At 45.8% G+C, this 17,401-nt stretch overlaps 1 protein-coding gene across 6 annotated transcripts in view; it reads right to left on the bottom strand.

Annotated features, from left to right (window-relative positions):
• The window catches only part of CTIF (cap binding complex dependent translation initiation factor), a 314,234-nt gene that overhangs the window by 35,907 nt on the left and 260,926 nt on the right, over nt 1–17,401 (bottom strand). For all 6 annotated transcript variants that reach the window (XR_006264915.1, XM_043444062.1, XM_043444066.1 and 3 more), the window contains exon 10: nt 7,238–7,393. Coding sequence is in view for 5 of the 6 variants with exons in the window: in XM_043444062.1 (XP_043299997.1) it covers nt 7,238–7,393 (156 nt within the window). In the remaining variant the exon portion in view is untranslated. The remainder of the gene's footprint in view (nt 1–7,237; nt 7,394–17,401) is intronic.

Here is a 17,401-nt window from a genome sequence, read left to right as displayed (position 1 = left end):
CGCGGCACGGACGATCATTCCAAGTCTCTGCTTCCCCGTATTAGGGTCCATCACTACCCGGGGCACAGCCATCCTGTGTCTTCCAGCCACAAAGGGCCCTGCCCTGGCTAGATCCACCCACAGCCTCCTCTCCTGCTCTGGGGAAGCGGGGACTGGTCTCATTGGAAAGGTACCCCTGAAGAATATTCTGCTTGACTCTCTGGGCCCTAGGAAAATAGTGAAGGATCTCCACCCACACCCACTACTTCATTGCAGCCTTTTCCGAGGTCAGATTTCCCCCTGGAGCCAAAACAATGTGAGCAATTGAATGCACGCTCACGCAAAAAGTTAAAAAAGTGGCCCTCTCATTGTTGTGCGGAGCAATTTCATTTCCTGAGAAGCCTGACTCCTGCCCTCTGCGTTCTCCTCCCCAGCCTGTGCCTGCCAGCCTCGCGAGGAGCCCAGCCAGTTGCATCCCTGGGGGGTGGGGGTGGGGCGCTCAGAGACACCCCTCAGAGGAAGGGCATGGAGGGGCAGATGGGGTTTCTGGGGCCTGAGGGAAGGAGAGCAAGGGAGCCAAGTGGAGGGAGGCGTTGGTGGGGGTCAGAGAGGGGTGCAGAGAGATTCCTGACAGAGGCACCGCCTCCCTTCCTCCCCTCCTGATCTCCGGCTATGGCTGCCAGACTCTGAAGAGGGCAGGGTGGTGGGAATCGAGAGAAGATGGGGGGTTCGGGAGAGGGAGGAAGGGTGAGAGGGAGTGGACAGAAATGGTGCCCGGGGAAAGCAGGCTCAGAAGATGCAAGTGTAAGGGGTTAAAAGCCAGCCCAGTATCCCCTGCAGAGGAATTTTTAACAAAGCTCTTGAAGTAAGGGGCCCAGAGAGAAGTAGTCAGTGATAGCTTGGAGGAGTCTAGTAAAATCACTACTGGGTCACAAAGGTAGCAGAGAGCCTTGCAGGGTCAGGAAAAAGGAGATGTGGGGAGGCGCTGGGTGAGCCAGACCCCAAACCTTGCAGGTTGGCTCCAGGTGAGATGGGAGATGACGAAACCCTTAGCTCAGGCCACAAACACTGATCACACCCCTCCTGTGTGTGGAAGCCTTGCAGTCACAGTTTGACTGAGGAGGCTGAAAGGTCCTTAGAATGGCATTAAAAACCAGTCGAGGGATGGCTCAGTATTTGTTGAGCCATCTTCTTCAATTTCTTGCATCAGTATTTTGTAGTTTTCAATGTACAAGTCTACCACTTGCTTAAATTTATTCCTAAGTATTTCATTCTTTCTGATGCTACTGTAAATAAGGTCATTTCCCTAATTTCCTTCGTTGGATAGTTTGCTGTTAGCATTGTTGTTGTTTAGTTGCTAAGTCGTGTCCAACTCTTTTGCAACCCCATGGACTGTAGCCTCCCTTGTCCATGGGATTTCCCAAGCAAGAATACTGGAGTGTGTAGCCATTTCCTTCTCCAGGGGATCTTCCTGCCCCAGGGACTGAACCCGTGTCTCCTGCATTGCAGGTGGATTCTTCACCACTGAGCCACCAGGGAAGAAGCCCTGTTGTTAGCATACAGAAATGCAATTGATGTTTTTGTATGTTGATTTTTATTTTGCAAATTTACTGAATTCATTTATTAGTCCTAACAGTTTTTCTGTGTGTGGAGTCTTTAGGGTTGTCTATATACAAGATCAAGTCATCCACAAACAGACAATTTAACTTCCTTTCCAACCTGGATAGCTTTTGTTTCTTTTATTTGCCTAATTGCTGTGGCTGGGACTTCCAGTACTCCGTTGAATAGGAGGGATGAGAGTCGGCATTTCCTGTCTTGTTCCTGATCTTGGACTCAAAGATTAATATATTTAAAATGTCAATACTACTCAAAATGACCTGCAGATTCAGTGCAATCTAATCAAAACTCCAGTGTTATTTTTCACAGAAATAGAAAAAACGATTCTAAAATTCATTTGGGATCACAAAGGACTCCAGATAGTCAAAGCAATCTTGAAATAGTTTGAAAAAGAACAAGTCAGGAGGCACCACACTTCCTGATTTGAAAATACATTCCAAAGCGACAATCATTAGAATAAACATATAAACTAATGGTACAGAGTTTAGAGCCCAGAAATAAATCCATGCAGGCCTGGTCAACGGAGAGGGAATGGATACACACAAAGATGCCAGGAAAACAACACAGGGAAAGCATGGTCTCTGCAAATGATGCTGGGAAAACTGGATAGCCACATGCAAAAGAATGAAACTGGACTCTTATACTATACAAAAATAAACTCCAAAATGGATTAAAGACTCACAACACAACACCTGAAACTATAACTCCTTGAAAAACACACATGGGAAAAGTCTCATGACATTCGTCTCAGCAGTGATTTCATGGATATGACACCAAAATCACAAAAGCAGAAAGAGACAAGCGGGACTACATCAAACTAAAAAGCTTCTGAAGAGCAAAGGAAACAATAGAGCGAAAAGACAACCTACAGAATGGGAGAAAATATTTGTAAACCATGTATCTGACAATGTTCAAAAAAACAGAAGGAGCTCCTACAACCCCAAAGCAAAAGAAGCTAATAACCGGAATTTTAAAATAGGCTAAAGATTTGCATAGACATTTTTCCAAAGAAGACAAAACAAATGGTCAACAGGTATATGAAAAGATGCTCAAGGTCACTAATCATCAAGGAAATGCAGGTCAAAACCATCTCAGACCTGTTAGGAAGGCCATAATAAACACACCCATATATATAACTACAAAAGGTGAAAACTGTCGAGAAATTAGATCTGTTATACATTGTTGATGGGAATGCAAAATGGTACAGCTTCAATGGAAAAACAGTAGGAAGGTTCCACAAAAAAATTAAAAATAGAACTTCTACAGAAAATTATCCAGCAATCCCATCCTGGGTATTTCTTTAAAAGTATTGAAATCAAGATCTGGAAGAGACATTAGCACTTTCGTGTTCACTGCAACACTATTCACAGCATCCATTGTGGAAACAGTCTAAATGTACAGTGACAGATAAATAGATTTTAAGATGTGATCTATACACACAGTGGACTACTATTCAGCCTTTAAAAAGAAGGAAATTCATAATATGGGGCAACATGTTTGAATCTGGAAGACATTATGCCAAGTGTAATAAGTAGTTACAGAAGGACAAATACTACATGTTTCCATGTGGCTCGGTGGTGAAGAATCTGCCTGCCAATGCAGGAAAAGCAGGAGAAGCAGGTTCAATCCCTGGGTCAGGAAGATCCCCAGGAGGAGGAAACAGCAACCCACTCCAGTATTCCTGTCTGAAAAATCCCAAGGACAGAGGAAGCTGGTGGGCTACAGTCCGTGGGGTCGCAGAGTTGGACGCGCTGTGCACACACACCGCAGCTGCCATTTACATGAGGCAGCTAAACTAGTCAAACTCATAGAAACAAAGACTAGAATGGGAGGTGCCAGAGGCTGGGGGAAGGAGGAAGTGGGGATTGCTAATCATCGGGTAAAATTTCAGTTATGCCAGATGAATTAATTCTAGAGATCTGCCGTACAACGTTGTGTCTACAGATAAGGATACTGTATTGTGCACTTAAAAATCTGATAAGGGAGTAGTCTCAAGTGCTCTTACCACGAGAAACATTTTAAAACATTAAAAAGAGCTCATGAGGCAAATATGAGTTGTAAACAGGAGGGCCAGGAGACTCACATAGTTTCCGGTCACCAGTAATACTCCTCAATCCCTTGGAAAATCATCTTGGCAGAAACGATTTGTTCTTACACAATTGAAGAGCCCACTGAAAATTATTCTTCTCCATCCCCTGAAGAGGGATCTCTGATTGGCACATGCTATTTATGGCAAAAACAGAATCAATTCCACAAAGATCTTTTTGGCTTCCGCCACAGAGCAGGCGTTGGGTATGGACGAGAATAGAACGAGAGCGGCTCCGGTTCGGCTCGTAAGGCAGTGAAGCAGGAGGTTTAGGAGCAGGGACTTGGGCGGTCAGATCTGAATTCTGATACTGACTCTGCTCCCACGAGCTGTGTGGCCATGAGCAAGCTGTCTGACCTCTCTGTTCTCTGGAAAATGGGGATGATAATCTTCAGGGTGTTGCCCCAGTTAAGAGACAGAAGAATGTATGAAGTGCTTTGGACAATGCCTTCCACTGAGCTGTTATCAATACTAAAGAATCCTCTAAGGTGATGTCAAAAGGATGGAGCTCTAAGGATGGAGTGCAGAGTCTCCCCCAGGAGGAGCTCCTGGTGCATCTGGTGGGAGTGGGGACAGGAGGTGGTTCCAGAAGAAGAGACTTGAGCTGGGCCAGCAGGGAAGGTTTCAGGGCCAGAGAGAGAGGCTTCAAGGACAGAGTCCAAGGTTTCAAGCTTGGGTGATTTGAGAGGAAGGTTAATTCAACAAGGTCAGAGTGTGGAAGCAAACGCTCATGGGCCTCGTTCTAGGGCAGGGCAGCTCTCAGAGAGCTGGGTGTCCCCCAGCCTCAAGGGGTAAAGCACAGGCTCAATCTGAGTGAGCCCCACGTCCAGCAAAGGTGGCTTCCATGAGCCCAAAGACCCTGAGACTGAGGATTCTGTATCTTCTTCCTTAGGTTTGTTCCAAATGATACTCTTTGCACCAAAGATGACCCATGGATTTGTGTTTGACTCAGGGGCATGGAAGAAAGGAGAGGAGGGGAAGCTATGGGGGGGGGGGGGCTGTGTGCCAAAGCAGTGGATGGAGTGGGGGTCCCCATGATGCTGAGAAAGGGTAATCGGGGAGCCCTGGGACTGCTGCCTGGCCACAGGGGGAGCAGAAAGGCTGGGTCTGGGCCACGTGAGGACAGGGACTGAGCAGGAGGGTTTGAGGTGCTGCTGGTACATCCTGTTGGAGGCTCTGAGGCTTGACTTGGGATGTGTCTAGTGGGCAGCCAGAGATGCTGGCCTGGGGATGGTTCTGGCAGTTGGGAGGACCTCTGGGCAGGGTAGGCTCTGTACATTTGGGGTCAGCCATCTGCATGGCCCTGGGGGAAGAGCCTAAACTTGTCCAGCACGGAGAAAGGCAGCAGCGATGATTATGGCTTCTAGAAACATCCTAGAACTGGCTCATCCTGCTTTGGAAGGACGTGGGTCAGGCCTGGGTATGCGTGTATGTGTAATCAGGTGGAGGAGGCAGCAACTGACTCTAAGAATTCAGAGGTCTCCCCATGTGGCCTCAAGCAGATAGACTGGATTGTGGGACAGTGGTTTCCTCTACCAAACGGTGGGAGCCATTGACAATTTATTTATTTACCCTTCAAATTTACCACGGGCCTGGATGATACCACCCTGAAGAGTTTAATGCAACCAACAAGTGGGTGTCAGGGGGGCTCCTCATTTCTGGTCTGTGCAGACCTCTTGGCACCTTCCAGATCTCACACCAGAAGGTTCGCACTACCTCAGGCGGTGTCAGAGGTGTCTCGGCAGCCAGGGCCAGGGCTCAGCTGCAGCCCCACTTCCTGCCTGGGGGAGCAGGTGACAGCAACAACAGGAGGTGTCCAGATCACACAGAGGGAACGTGTTTGGGCAATCCAGGTCATCACCCCGTAACAGTGCTGCTCCCCGCCTTGAGGTGGGTTGTTGGGGTGTAGGGCAACTCAGCCAAGGACAGGGGGACCCCAAGAGGCCATCTGGGCCAGCTCCCTGTCCCCAGGAGGGCTAACTTCAAGACATCCCAAAGGGATGCACAAAGCATAGCCATGGCCTGTCTTGGTACCGTGGTCTGAGCTGAGGACACCTGGAGAGTGAATCGAGTTGGAAGAGGCCATTGACTGAATCTGAGAAACAAGTCTGAATTCAAGTACCTCTGTCAAGAAGCAGCTCTGGCTCCGTGGAGTGGCAGAGGCTTACGGGGTCACAGCACCCAGGAGAGGCCTGCGTGCTCTGCTTCCATGTGGACCCACGCAGGCTGGAATGAGTGGGCCACTTTTCTACAAATGGATACTTTTAAAACATTTACAGATGCCCTCTCCTTTCTCTTAAGATTGCTCTGTTATCGTTCTTTCAGAAACACAAAAGTATCTCTTGACAAGTCCCCCTTCTCTGGGACCTTTCACAGAAATATTTCTCCAAAAACTTGTCCCCATTCACGCCCTCACCTCCCCTAACTCCCCAGTGTGTGTTCACTCCGCGGACACCGTGGCGCCCCTCCCTGTTGCCAAACCCAGGCTGCTTTTCTGCCCTGGTCCCACTGATTCCCCAGAGGTTCCCGCCCCCTCCCCACGCCTTGGGATCAGCTGCTGAGGGTGGGTGGGGCCAGCACCTGGGAAGTGTGGGCTGACCCGTCCCTGCTGGATGAAGCCTGCACTGATCGCCCCTTCTAGCTTGTCTCCCGCCTGTCAGCCTCCTCCACCTCCTCCTTCCATCTCAGCCGCCCCCACCCACCCCGGGGTGCGTCCCCAGCAGCAGGTACAGGTCGACACCATGTCCCCAGGGTTGACCTCTTCCAGATCATCAGACAACTGTACTTGAGCAATGCAGAGAGAGAGCTGCCTGAGGATGGCCAATGGGCACCCAAATCCCTGGTTTTCACCTCCAATCTATTTATTTCTCTTCAGGAAATGGTGCCAGCGGACTGATAAATGAGGACCCCACACGGCTTCCTCCCTCCTGGGTATCGCACATCAGCAAGTCCTCTTGGTTCTAGCTCAAAGATACAACTGGAATGCCAATGGCCTTCGTCCTGTTCCCTTCTCATTGCTGTCTTCTGAGCCACAAGCCCCTCACTGGACACATCAAAAGCTTCCATGTTTGTCTCTTCAATTCTACCCCAGAGAGCCACCAAGGGTGACCCTCCAAAGTGGATTACAGTACCTGATAGGACACAGTCCCCCACTGACTTCTTGCTTCTTAGAAGTTTCCTAATCACCCTCATTTTCCTCTTTTTCAGAGGCCACGTAGAAGCAACTATTTTTTAAAACAAATAATTCAGCGGTAAGCCCATCCAGCCCCAAGATCTATTCACTCAGATAACAATATTTTCTGTAGACTTGTATGCCGCGGACCGTGTTCTAGAGCATGAACGGACGACAGTCCGAGTTCATAATACTTTCCTTTGGGGAACTATTTCCTTTCATGTAAACTCAATAAACAAAAACCTGGCTAGAGTAAACAGGAGCACCAGGGGAGTTCCGTTTCTCTTAACCAAGTGATTTATCACTTCACGTGGTTCGAGCCTCCTCGCGTTCGGGGCACTCGGGAGCAGGAGACGCGTGGTCAGGGCCGGGCAGCGGCTTACCTCCCTGAGGCAGGTGTAGATGGGGCAGACCAGCACGCGGAAGGGCTCGCCCGTGCTGCTGCGCATGGTGCCGAAGACCTCGCACAGGAAGGTGATGAAGCCCAGCCAGCGCTCCACGTCCTGCTGCTGCAGCTCCTCCCGCACCGTGAAGTCCTTCTGCGGAGGCACAAGAGACCCTGTCAGCCGCGCGGGGCTGGGAGAGGCCCGGGGACCACCCTGCTCCACCAGGGCGCCTCCCGGCTAAGGCTGGGCCCCCGAGCAACTGGTAAACCCGGTGATTGCTGCAAGGAGGCGGCTTCACCCATGGCTGAAGCCTGAAGGCGGAGGACTCGCTGGTGGGCAGAAAGACCACCTTGACCTTTGGCCATGGCGTCTCTTCTTCAGTGTCCCCAGACTGAGGAGCCCCGGCAGCCTTCCCTTGGGCCTCCCAGGAGGCGCGAGTGGTAAAGAACCTGCCTGCCACTGCGGGAGAAGTAAGAGACTCCGGTTCAATCCCTGGGTCCAGAAGATCCCCTGGAGGAGGCCATGGCAACCTACTCCAGTATTCTTGCCTGGAGAATCCCATGGACAGAGGAGCCTGGGAGGCTACAGTCCATGGGGTCACACAGAGTCGGGCACGACTGAGTGACTTAGCACGCATGCTCGGCCCTGCCTCACTGACCCAGATACCGAGGTGGAGGGAATGAGATAAACGGGAGACAACACCTTTCCCAGTCATCACCTCCTCCCCGTGGCTAACTATCTCTTTTGCTAACCTCCACATCATGCCCTTGCAACAGGCAGGGTGACCATACATCCAGCAGTGGGCATCTTGGCCGCGGCACTGGGCTGCGGAAAGAAAAACTAGAAGCGTTCATTCATTCATCCTCCTTAAAAATATCAGTGCATCACTGCATGCCAGGCACTGTTCTAGAGGGTAGAATAAGACATGTTCATTCATAACTGTGACATAAGACAGAAGATACTAAAAGCCAGTGTGTGTGTGTGAGAGAGAGGGCGGGGGGTGCATCCAGGTAAAAAGACTTCGGAGGACATCTGAGGTAGGAGCTATTCCTTCCAAATGGAAATCAGCACCTTGAAGAGTTAGGATTCTGACCTGGGGCCTGGGGGTATTTCAGGTGGAGCGATGACAACAGGCAAGGCGTGGAGAGGGTAACATGGGCGTTTGGGAAACAGGGAGGTATTTGCCAGTCTGTCCCCAGCATCAGTGGGCTTCCCTGGCGGCTCAGTGGTAAAGAACCCGCCTGCCAAGGCAGGAGACTCGGGTTCGATCCCCGAGTTGGGAAGATCCCCTGGAGAAGGAAATGGCAACCCACTCCAGTATTCTTGCCTGGGAAGTCTCACAGAGGGAGGAGACTGGTGGGCTACAGTCCATGGGGTCACAAAAAGAGTCAGACACGACGTAGTGGCTAAATAATAACAATCACCCCAGCGTAGGTGAGGTGGAGAGGAAAATGGGGGCAGGGTGGGGAAAAAGAAAGCTGGGGCTAGAGTGTGGAAAACCGAAGCCAGCCAAGGAGTCGGGTCCCATGTGCTGGTTGATAGGGAAGGTTCTGGGGAATCACTGAGATGCCATCATCATACCTTGTGCTCTTTAGAAGGTTAATATGGCATAGGTGTGGAGACCAGAAAGGAGGCCAGTGCAAAAGTCCAGACAGAATGAAATAAAAACCTGAACTCTCTGGCAGTTGAAAGATAAAGAATCTGTGGTAGGTTAGGTTATGTTCAAGATATATTTCCCCTTTCCCTTTGTCTTTGTGTTAGCCATGTGACTTGCCTTGGTCAGTAGAAAGAGGCAGAAATGACAGGGTGTCAGTTCTGATCTCAAGCCTTCAGAGGCCTTAAGTATTTACAGTTACTCTCCTATGCTTCTTCCATCATTGTGAGAAGACCATCTGTGGGCTGGCCGATGGTCCCAGGAGGAGGATGAGAGAAACATGGAGGGCCCCACCCAAATCTAACCTAGATCAGGTAACTCCCAGCCAACGTGCATACAGGTAATCTTAATACTTATTACTGTGTGCCACGGAGATTTCTGTGGTTGGTCGTTGAGCAGCAGTAGCTGATTGATACAGGATTGTAACTGCAACTTCTGTGGTTGTTTGTTAAGTGGCAGTAGCTGACTGATACAAGATTGGTACAAGAGACCGTGTCAAGGTAAATAGTACTTGCTAAGTGGTGAGCTGTGGATGTGATGGGAAGGGAAGACTCAAAGACAATAAATAACAAGATTCTGGCTCTGGATGATTGTACCGCCAAAAGAAATAGAACCCAGGAGGGAACAGGTTGTAGAGTGTGACACCAGTCATTCCCACAGTCCAGCACCCCTCCCACGGCTTCTTTTGGCTGATCATTCTCCTCAGTGCTGAATCTCAGAATCTCCAGTGATGGAAGGTCCTCCTGGATGACTTGGTTAATGCCTGTCCCTTGTGTGTGATGAAAGTGCTATCGAGAAACCTACAAGGGCATATGGGGCCTCAGGTGGCAAATCGGGGGCTGGATGAGAGCACCTTAATTGTACTGTCTCATTTAATTGTCACAACGATCCTGTGAGGCAGGTCCTGTTATGGCCCCACTTTACAGAAGGTGAAGCCGAGGTCAGAGAAGTTATGCAACTTACCCATGGCCATGGGGTGATGGCAAAGTCGGGATCTGAACCCAGGGTCTACCTGCTCTAGAGACCAAACTTTTTTCCTTCCTTTTAATGATGTTTTAAGTTGGAATAGTATATCAGAGCCCAAGCTCTTATTCACTTTCCAAGTTTGAACCTTCCATGAAGCCATCAATCCAGACTGTCCCTGGAGGTCCACTCACACCCACAGATCTGATGGGTCTCATGCCCACCTCTCAGGCCTCCTGCCTTGCCACCCTCTTCCCACTGAAATGTCTACCTGTATACAAATTGGGAAAGGAGTACATCATGGCTGTATATTGTCACCCTGCTTATTTAAGTTATATGCAGCATACATCATGAGAAATGCTGGACTGGATGATGTACAAGCTGGAACCAAGATTGCTGAGAGAAATATCAATAACCTCAGATATGTAGATGACACCACCCTTATGGCAAAAAGCAAAGAGGAACTGAAGAGCCTCTTGATGAAAGTGAAAGAGGAGAGTGAAAAAACTGGCCTAAAACTCTACATTCAAAAAACTAAGATCATGGCATCCAGTCCCATCACTTCATGGCAAATAGATGGGGAAACAATGGAAACAGTAAGAGACTTTATTTTCTTGGGCTCCAAAATCAATGCAAATGATGACTGCAGTCATGAAATTAAAAGACACTTACTCCTTAGAAGAAAAGCTATGACCAACCTAGACAGCATATTAAAAAGCAGAGACATTACTTTGCCAACAAAGGTCTGTCTAGTCAAAGCTATAGTTTTTCCATTAGTCATCATATATGGAAGTGAGAGTTGAACCATAGAGAAAGCTGAGCACTGAAGAATTGATGCGTTTGAACTGTGGTGTTGGGAGAAGACTTTGGAGAGTCCCTTGGACTGCAAGGAGATCCAACCAGTCAATCCTAAAAGAAATCAGTCCTGAATATTCATTGGAAGGACTGATGCTGAAGCTGAAGGTCCAATACTATGGCCACCTGATGCGAAGAACTGACTCATTGGAAAAGACCCTGATGCTGGGAAATATTGAAGGCAGGAGAAGGGGGCGATAGAGGATGAGATGGTTGGATGGCATCACCAACTCTATGGACATGAGTTTGAGTAAGCTCCGGGAGTTGGTGATGGACAGGCAGGCCTGGCGTGCTGCAGTCCATGGGGTTTCAAAGAGTCAGACACGACTGAGTGACTGAACTGAATTGATATAACCATGGTCTGCTAGAAATCCCAAAAGTAGTTGGGATCTCTTCACTAGTACAGAATCCGGAATAGGCAGCTTTCATAGGGGCTTCCCTGTCGTGTTCTGGTTACTTGTGAATGAATGAATGACTTTGCCTGCTGCCCCAGACCCTGCAATGGTATCACATTCTACAACCTGTTCCCTCTTGTGTTCTATTTCTTCTGGTGACACAGTCATCCCAGGGTGCTGTACTGCTGGCCTCAAAGTCATGAGACTTTTGGTGATTCTGTCTTCTTAACTGCTGTTCATCCCACTAGATCTTTACATGGTCAGAGCAGGGGCGGGCATTTCCATTCCCATTTTAGAATGGGGGAAGCTCAGCTACAAAGAGCTGAAAGGACTTGACCAAGGTCATCAGTACATAACTTGAATGAGAACCTAAGCCCGTCCATTGCTCTCTGCTCTGAGCTAATGTTCTCAGCCCTGCTTGCTCACCGGAGGAACTCTGAAGCTACTGATATTTGAAGCCCACCCCAGAGAGGCTTGTGTCATGGGCCAGGGTGGGGCCAGGACACTGGTACATTTTGAAAGCTCCCCAAGTGATTTCAATGTACAGCCATCATTGAGAACCACAATGCTAGGCCTTTAAAATGTGCCAACGTAGGAGTTAAAACAGTGACCAAGACACCCTTTCTCCATCTCCCATAAAAATGCCCGTGAAGGCAGACATAAGTCCCATAACACTAAGAAGGAAGATCACAGCTCACTGCAGGGTCCTTATCATTAACTAAAATGCTGTCACCAAGAGATTGTACTTACCCTGAGCAGTCTGGCCCCCTACCCATAAGACCCAGGCAGGGGTGAGATGGGGAGGGAGCTTGAACTGCAGCCCTCCCTCTGTCTGGCTCTGGTCGGGAGGCAAACAGCTTGTGACTACCAACAAGACCCCACGCCTGTGCAGCACGGCAGCTCCCATCAGCACTGCTCGGACTCTGGTCATTGCAGAGTCAGGGGCAGAAGGAGATGAGGAGGGTCCCTGAGTCCTCAGAGGCACGCTGTTCTCAAGCAAAGTCCTCTGGGGAAGGAAAAGCCTCAGGACAGTGCAAACCCGGGACTGGAGCTTTTACACGATTACATCCAATCACAGAACAGCCTGACTCAGTTTCCTTCTGATAATTAGTGGCAGGGACAGAGGATTCTGTTTGGGGCTAGCAGAGCTCCTTAGAAGACCAAACGCCTGCTAAATACGGGAAATTGAATGTGAGATGTGCACATGAAGCCACCAGCTTCAGGTCTGCGGGGAGACGCCACTTTTACTTGAGCACACGTCGAGCAACTCTAAGGATGATCTGCACGGCGAACACCAGAACCAAACCCAGCCTTTCTCATTCAAGCGTAAGGGAGGAGAAAAGAAATACAGCGTCTATGGAAAAAGTCCTGCGCTGCAGAATAGGGGAGCCTTATTTTGAAAATCTAAGGGAAAATGCAAAACTCTAAAAATGTCAACTACAATAAACCAAAGATAAATGAAATAAAAAACCCAAGTACAAACATGTGGGATTGTATGTCTGTTAAGAACAACAACATGGATTCTGTGACATGTGATTAGATTAAAAAAACCAAACAAAAACCTTAGACTGAGATGACGCGTGGAACTGGAACTGGGGGTAGGAGAGAACCAAAGGAAGTAGAAAATCCACAGCAAAATGAAATGCGCACTGGAGGCAGGAAAGGATAGAATGGATGCTGCAGAAAAAGTGGAACATGAGACAGACTTGGAAAATAAATAGATAAAAACAAGCAAGGAGGAAAAGGACAGGGAAGAAAGGGTGGACATGAATTATAGAGCTTCTCAGAAAGGACATCAGAATACATGGAATGAAGAGAGAAAAACTTTAAGTTGAAAACAAACAAAAAAACTCCAAAAGAGCTGTCTCTTCAGGCAAAAAGGGTTCACAGTGTTCCAGAGCCCCACTATTTATACTTAACATGAGAACTTCTTTTTTAATTTCAAGGAAAAAGAAAAATTCTAAAAAGAGCTTTGAAGGAAAAAAAAGAAAAACCCTAGGTTTCCTACAAAGGAACAAAAATATGGTTGGCAGTATTACTTCTATAATTGATGTTAAAATTCAGAGACACTGAGGCAAGCTCTTCACATGTTTGAGGTGAAAAGAACACATTTAGCTATGAGTGAAAGCAAGACAAAGACATTTTACACAAGCAAATGTTTTTTTAAAACTCCCACCCACATACTTATCTTTAGAAAAAAATTAATGGTGCAGCGGCTATAGAAAATAGCATAGTGATTCCTCAAAAAATTAAAAATAGAATTATCAGTATGATCCAACAATTCCACTTCTGGGCATATATTACAAAAGAATTGAAAGTAGAATCTTGAAGAGATATTTGCATACTCCTGTTCATATCAGCCAGCATTATTCATAATAGCCAATAGGTGGAAGCAATTCAAGTGTCCACTGACAGACAAATGGATGAAGGAAATGTAGTATACACATACAATAGAATACTTTTCCATCTTGGAATATTCTGACACATGCTACAACACGGATGAACCTTGAGGTTATTATGCTAAAGTGAAATAAGCTAGTTGCAAAAAGACAAATACTGTATGATTCCACTCATCTAGATATCCAGAGTAGTCAGATTTATAGAAACAGAAAATAGAATGTTGGCTGCCAGAGGCTAGGAAAAAGGGGCAATGAGGAGTTGTTTAATGGTTTAGAATTTTGGTTTTGTAAGATTAAAAAATGTTGGGGATTGATTGCATAACAATATGACTACACTTAACATGACTGAACTGTACACTTAGAAAATGGTTGACATGATAAAATTTTAAAACTATAATTAAAGATGAAAATTGAAAACTCTCTTGAATGTATGAGAACATGCTAAGTTGCTTCAGTGGTGTCTGACTCTTTGCGACGCTATGGATGATAGCCCCCCGGTTTCCTTGGTTCATGGGATTCTCTAGGCAAGAATACTGGAGTGGGTTGCCACTTCCTTCTCCGGGGGATCTTCCCGACCCAGGGATCGGACCCATGATTCTTAGGTCTCCTGCTTTGAATGCATAGTCCAGCCACAAAAAGATGTATTCCTCAACTCTGAGAAAATCATGGTATAGAAGGACCAGGAGTGAAAACTTGAAACCAGATAGAAAGTTAAGTCATAGTAAATAATTATAATTTGGGTCATAAGATTGAGTCAAAATCCAGCAATAATCCTCAAGACAGAGCTTCCCTAGTGGTCCAGTGGTTAAGAACCCACCTTGCAGTGCAGGGAACACTGGTTCAATCCCCGGTCTGGGAAGATCCCACATGCCACGGAGCAACTACGCCTCGGAGTCGCAGCTACTAAGCCTGAGCTCTAGAGCCTGTGTGCTGCAACAAGAGAAGCCCCTGCAATGGGAAGCCCGCATGCTGCAACTAGAGGGTAGCCCCCACTTGCGGCAACTAGAGAAAGCCTGCACGCAGCAACAAAGACCCAGTGAAGCCAAAAATAAAACTAAATAAAATTATATATAAAAAAATCCTTGAGAGAGAAGATATTTCGTAATTAAATGTAATCTGAATAAAAAGTTCATAGTAGAAGTAGTAACCTAATAATCCAATTTAAATCACTAAAGACTGATGAATACAGGTGGGAAAAGTACAGAAGATTGTAAAGCACACAAGATTTAATGATTTAGACCATTAAGATCCACACGTTATTGCTACTTTCATAAGTCTAATAAGTGAGAAATAGACATAAAAATCTCCTTTTAAAAAATACTAAAACATTGGTAGCCACTAGCAGATATAAAGTAAAATTAAAACATGAGTACAATCAGGCTTTCCCGATGGCTCAAGCAGCAAAGAAACCACCTGCAGTGCAGGAGATGCAGGAGACATGATTTGATCCCTGGGTCGGGAAGATCCCCTGGAGGAGGAAATGGCAACCCACTCCAGTATTCTTGCCTGGGAAATGGGAAATCCCATGGACAGAGGAGCCTGGTGGGCTACAGTCCATAGGGTTGCAAAGAGTCAGACATAACCGAGTGACTGAGCATGCATGCATAAGTAAAATCAAAGTCGTTTTCAAGATAACATTCATTAAGTAAAATAAAAATTATATTTATATAGATAAGAATAACAATCCATAATAGATAACATTATATACTGTGTAGTGCAGACTCAAAATACATAAAACAAAAGCTGTTAAACATAAAAAGATGCAATGGGGTGGGAGGGAGGTTCAAGAGGGAGGGGACATACATATACCTATGACTGATTCATGATGATATATGGCAGAAACCAACATAATATTGTAGAGCAATTATCCTCCAATTGGGGGGGGGTGGGGTGGGCTCCCCTAGTCTTCCTTCGGCATCAGAACTACCCGACAACCTGGATGAATCTTTTGTCCACGGCATCTGTTGTACCTGCTGAGCCCCAGAGTCGAAGACTTTTCCGACGCTTTTCTCTTCACTCCCTGTTTCTCTTTTGAACATGTATAATCAAGTCAAAGTTAGTGCTTTTCCTCGGCCATTCCAATTTACAGAAGAAACCCTTAGGAGGACAGGAATGTTATTTGTGTAAGGAGTCCATATAAATACATAAATAAAACAAGAAAAAAAAAATTAAAAAGATCATCTTAGAAAATGAAAATCATCTGAGAAAACTGCTTGATACTGATGGCTTTTTCTTGAGGACTAGCTCCCTGACGGAAATGGCAGGAAAGTCATCAGCCAAACCATTTATAAGAAAGAGGGAGAAAGAATAAAAAACAAACAAAAAAACATAAAAAGATAGATAGTAATGGAAAATGAAATCACTAGAATTCTTTCAATGATTAAATGAATAAAAAATGTATCAGATGACTTAAATAGCATAGTGAATAAGACAAAATTGAAACAAGCCTAGTTATAAGCTGCGATTCTACTATGAATGTCAGAATACAGAGATCGCACAAATTACATACTGGGACTAAGAAAGAAGAACAATTTAAAAAATAGCCGGTTACTTGTTTAAAAGGTATTTTCCTAATGAAAGACAGAATAAAGTGTAATCAAATGTACAATAATAGATTACTTAGGAAATAAAGAGCTATAAAAACTTGTGAGATGTGGTCAAAGCTATAATAAAAGGTAAAGTTATAGTCTTGACTGTTAATATTTTGGTTATTAAAAAAGGAAGCAAATATTCCTCTAAACTGACGACTGAGTGCTTTAAAAGTGCCTCTAACAAATGACGCATGCTGTCCATGCAAAATGAACACTAGTTTTTAAAGACTTACAGAAAGTCTAAAAAAAGAATTCAAATGCTTCATATTTTAAAAATACTGATTACATTTTGAAATTATGAATATACTAGGTATAGTACAATATGATATTAAATTTAATGGTATATTTTGGGTCATGTTATACCTCTATTGGACAGTATTAATTTGTATATTCAACTCAAAAACCATGGAAAACCACCAATAACTATGGAAATACATGAAAGTACAAAATATGGTTCAGGCTAGAAATTAATTAGAAAATAAAGGGAATTATATATAAAACCAAGTAAGCAGAAATAAAAATAAAGTTAGAAATATGATGTCCAACATCCCTAATTATCAGAGAAATGCCAATTAAAACTACAGTGAGGTATCATCTCACACTGGTCAGAATGGTTATCATCAAAAAGTCTACAAATAAATGGTGGACAGAGTGTGAAGAAAAAGGAACCCTCTTAAATTTCTGAAGGGTACATTCCCTTCAATTGATAAAGCCGCTATGGAGAACAATAAAGAGATTCCCTCAAAAACTACAATTAGGGGACTTTCCTTGTGGTCCAGTGGTTAAGAGTCTGCTTTGCAATGCAGGGGCTCAGGTTCAATCCCTGATCAGGGAAATAAGATCCCACATGCAGCGGAGTAACTAAGCCCTTGTGTTGCAACTACTGAGTCCACATTCCACAACTACTGAGTCTGCATTCCACAACTATTGAGCACACGCGCTGCAACTTCTGAAGCTGTTGCACCTTGGAATCCACTTCCTGCAACTATTGAGCCCTCTGGCCACAGCAAAAGGGACTGAGCGCCACAATCAAAGATCCCGCACGATGCAACGAGGGTCCCGCGTGCCTCAACTAAGACCCAATGCAGCCAAATAAATAAATACTTTTTAAGAAACCCTAAACACAGAACTACCATATGATCTAGCAATCCTACTCTTGGGCATATATCTGGAGAAAACTGTAATTGAAAGGATACATGCACACCAGTGTTCACTGTAGCAGTATTTACAACAGCCAGGGCATGGAAGCAATCTAAACATCCATCCACAGATGAATGGATAAAGATGTGGTATATTTATACAAT

Source organism: Cervus canadensis, chromosome 23 (genome assembly GCF_019320065.1).
Source record: "Cervus canadensis isolate Bull #8, Minnesota chromosome 23, ASM1932006v1, whole genome shotgun sequence".
In the NCBI taxonomy this organism is placed as follows: Eukaryota; Metazoa; Chordata; class Mammalia; order Artiodactyla; family Cervidae; genus Cervus; species Cervus canadensis.
This window is presented reverse-complemented; position numbering and strand designations above follow the sequence as displayed.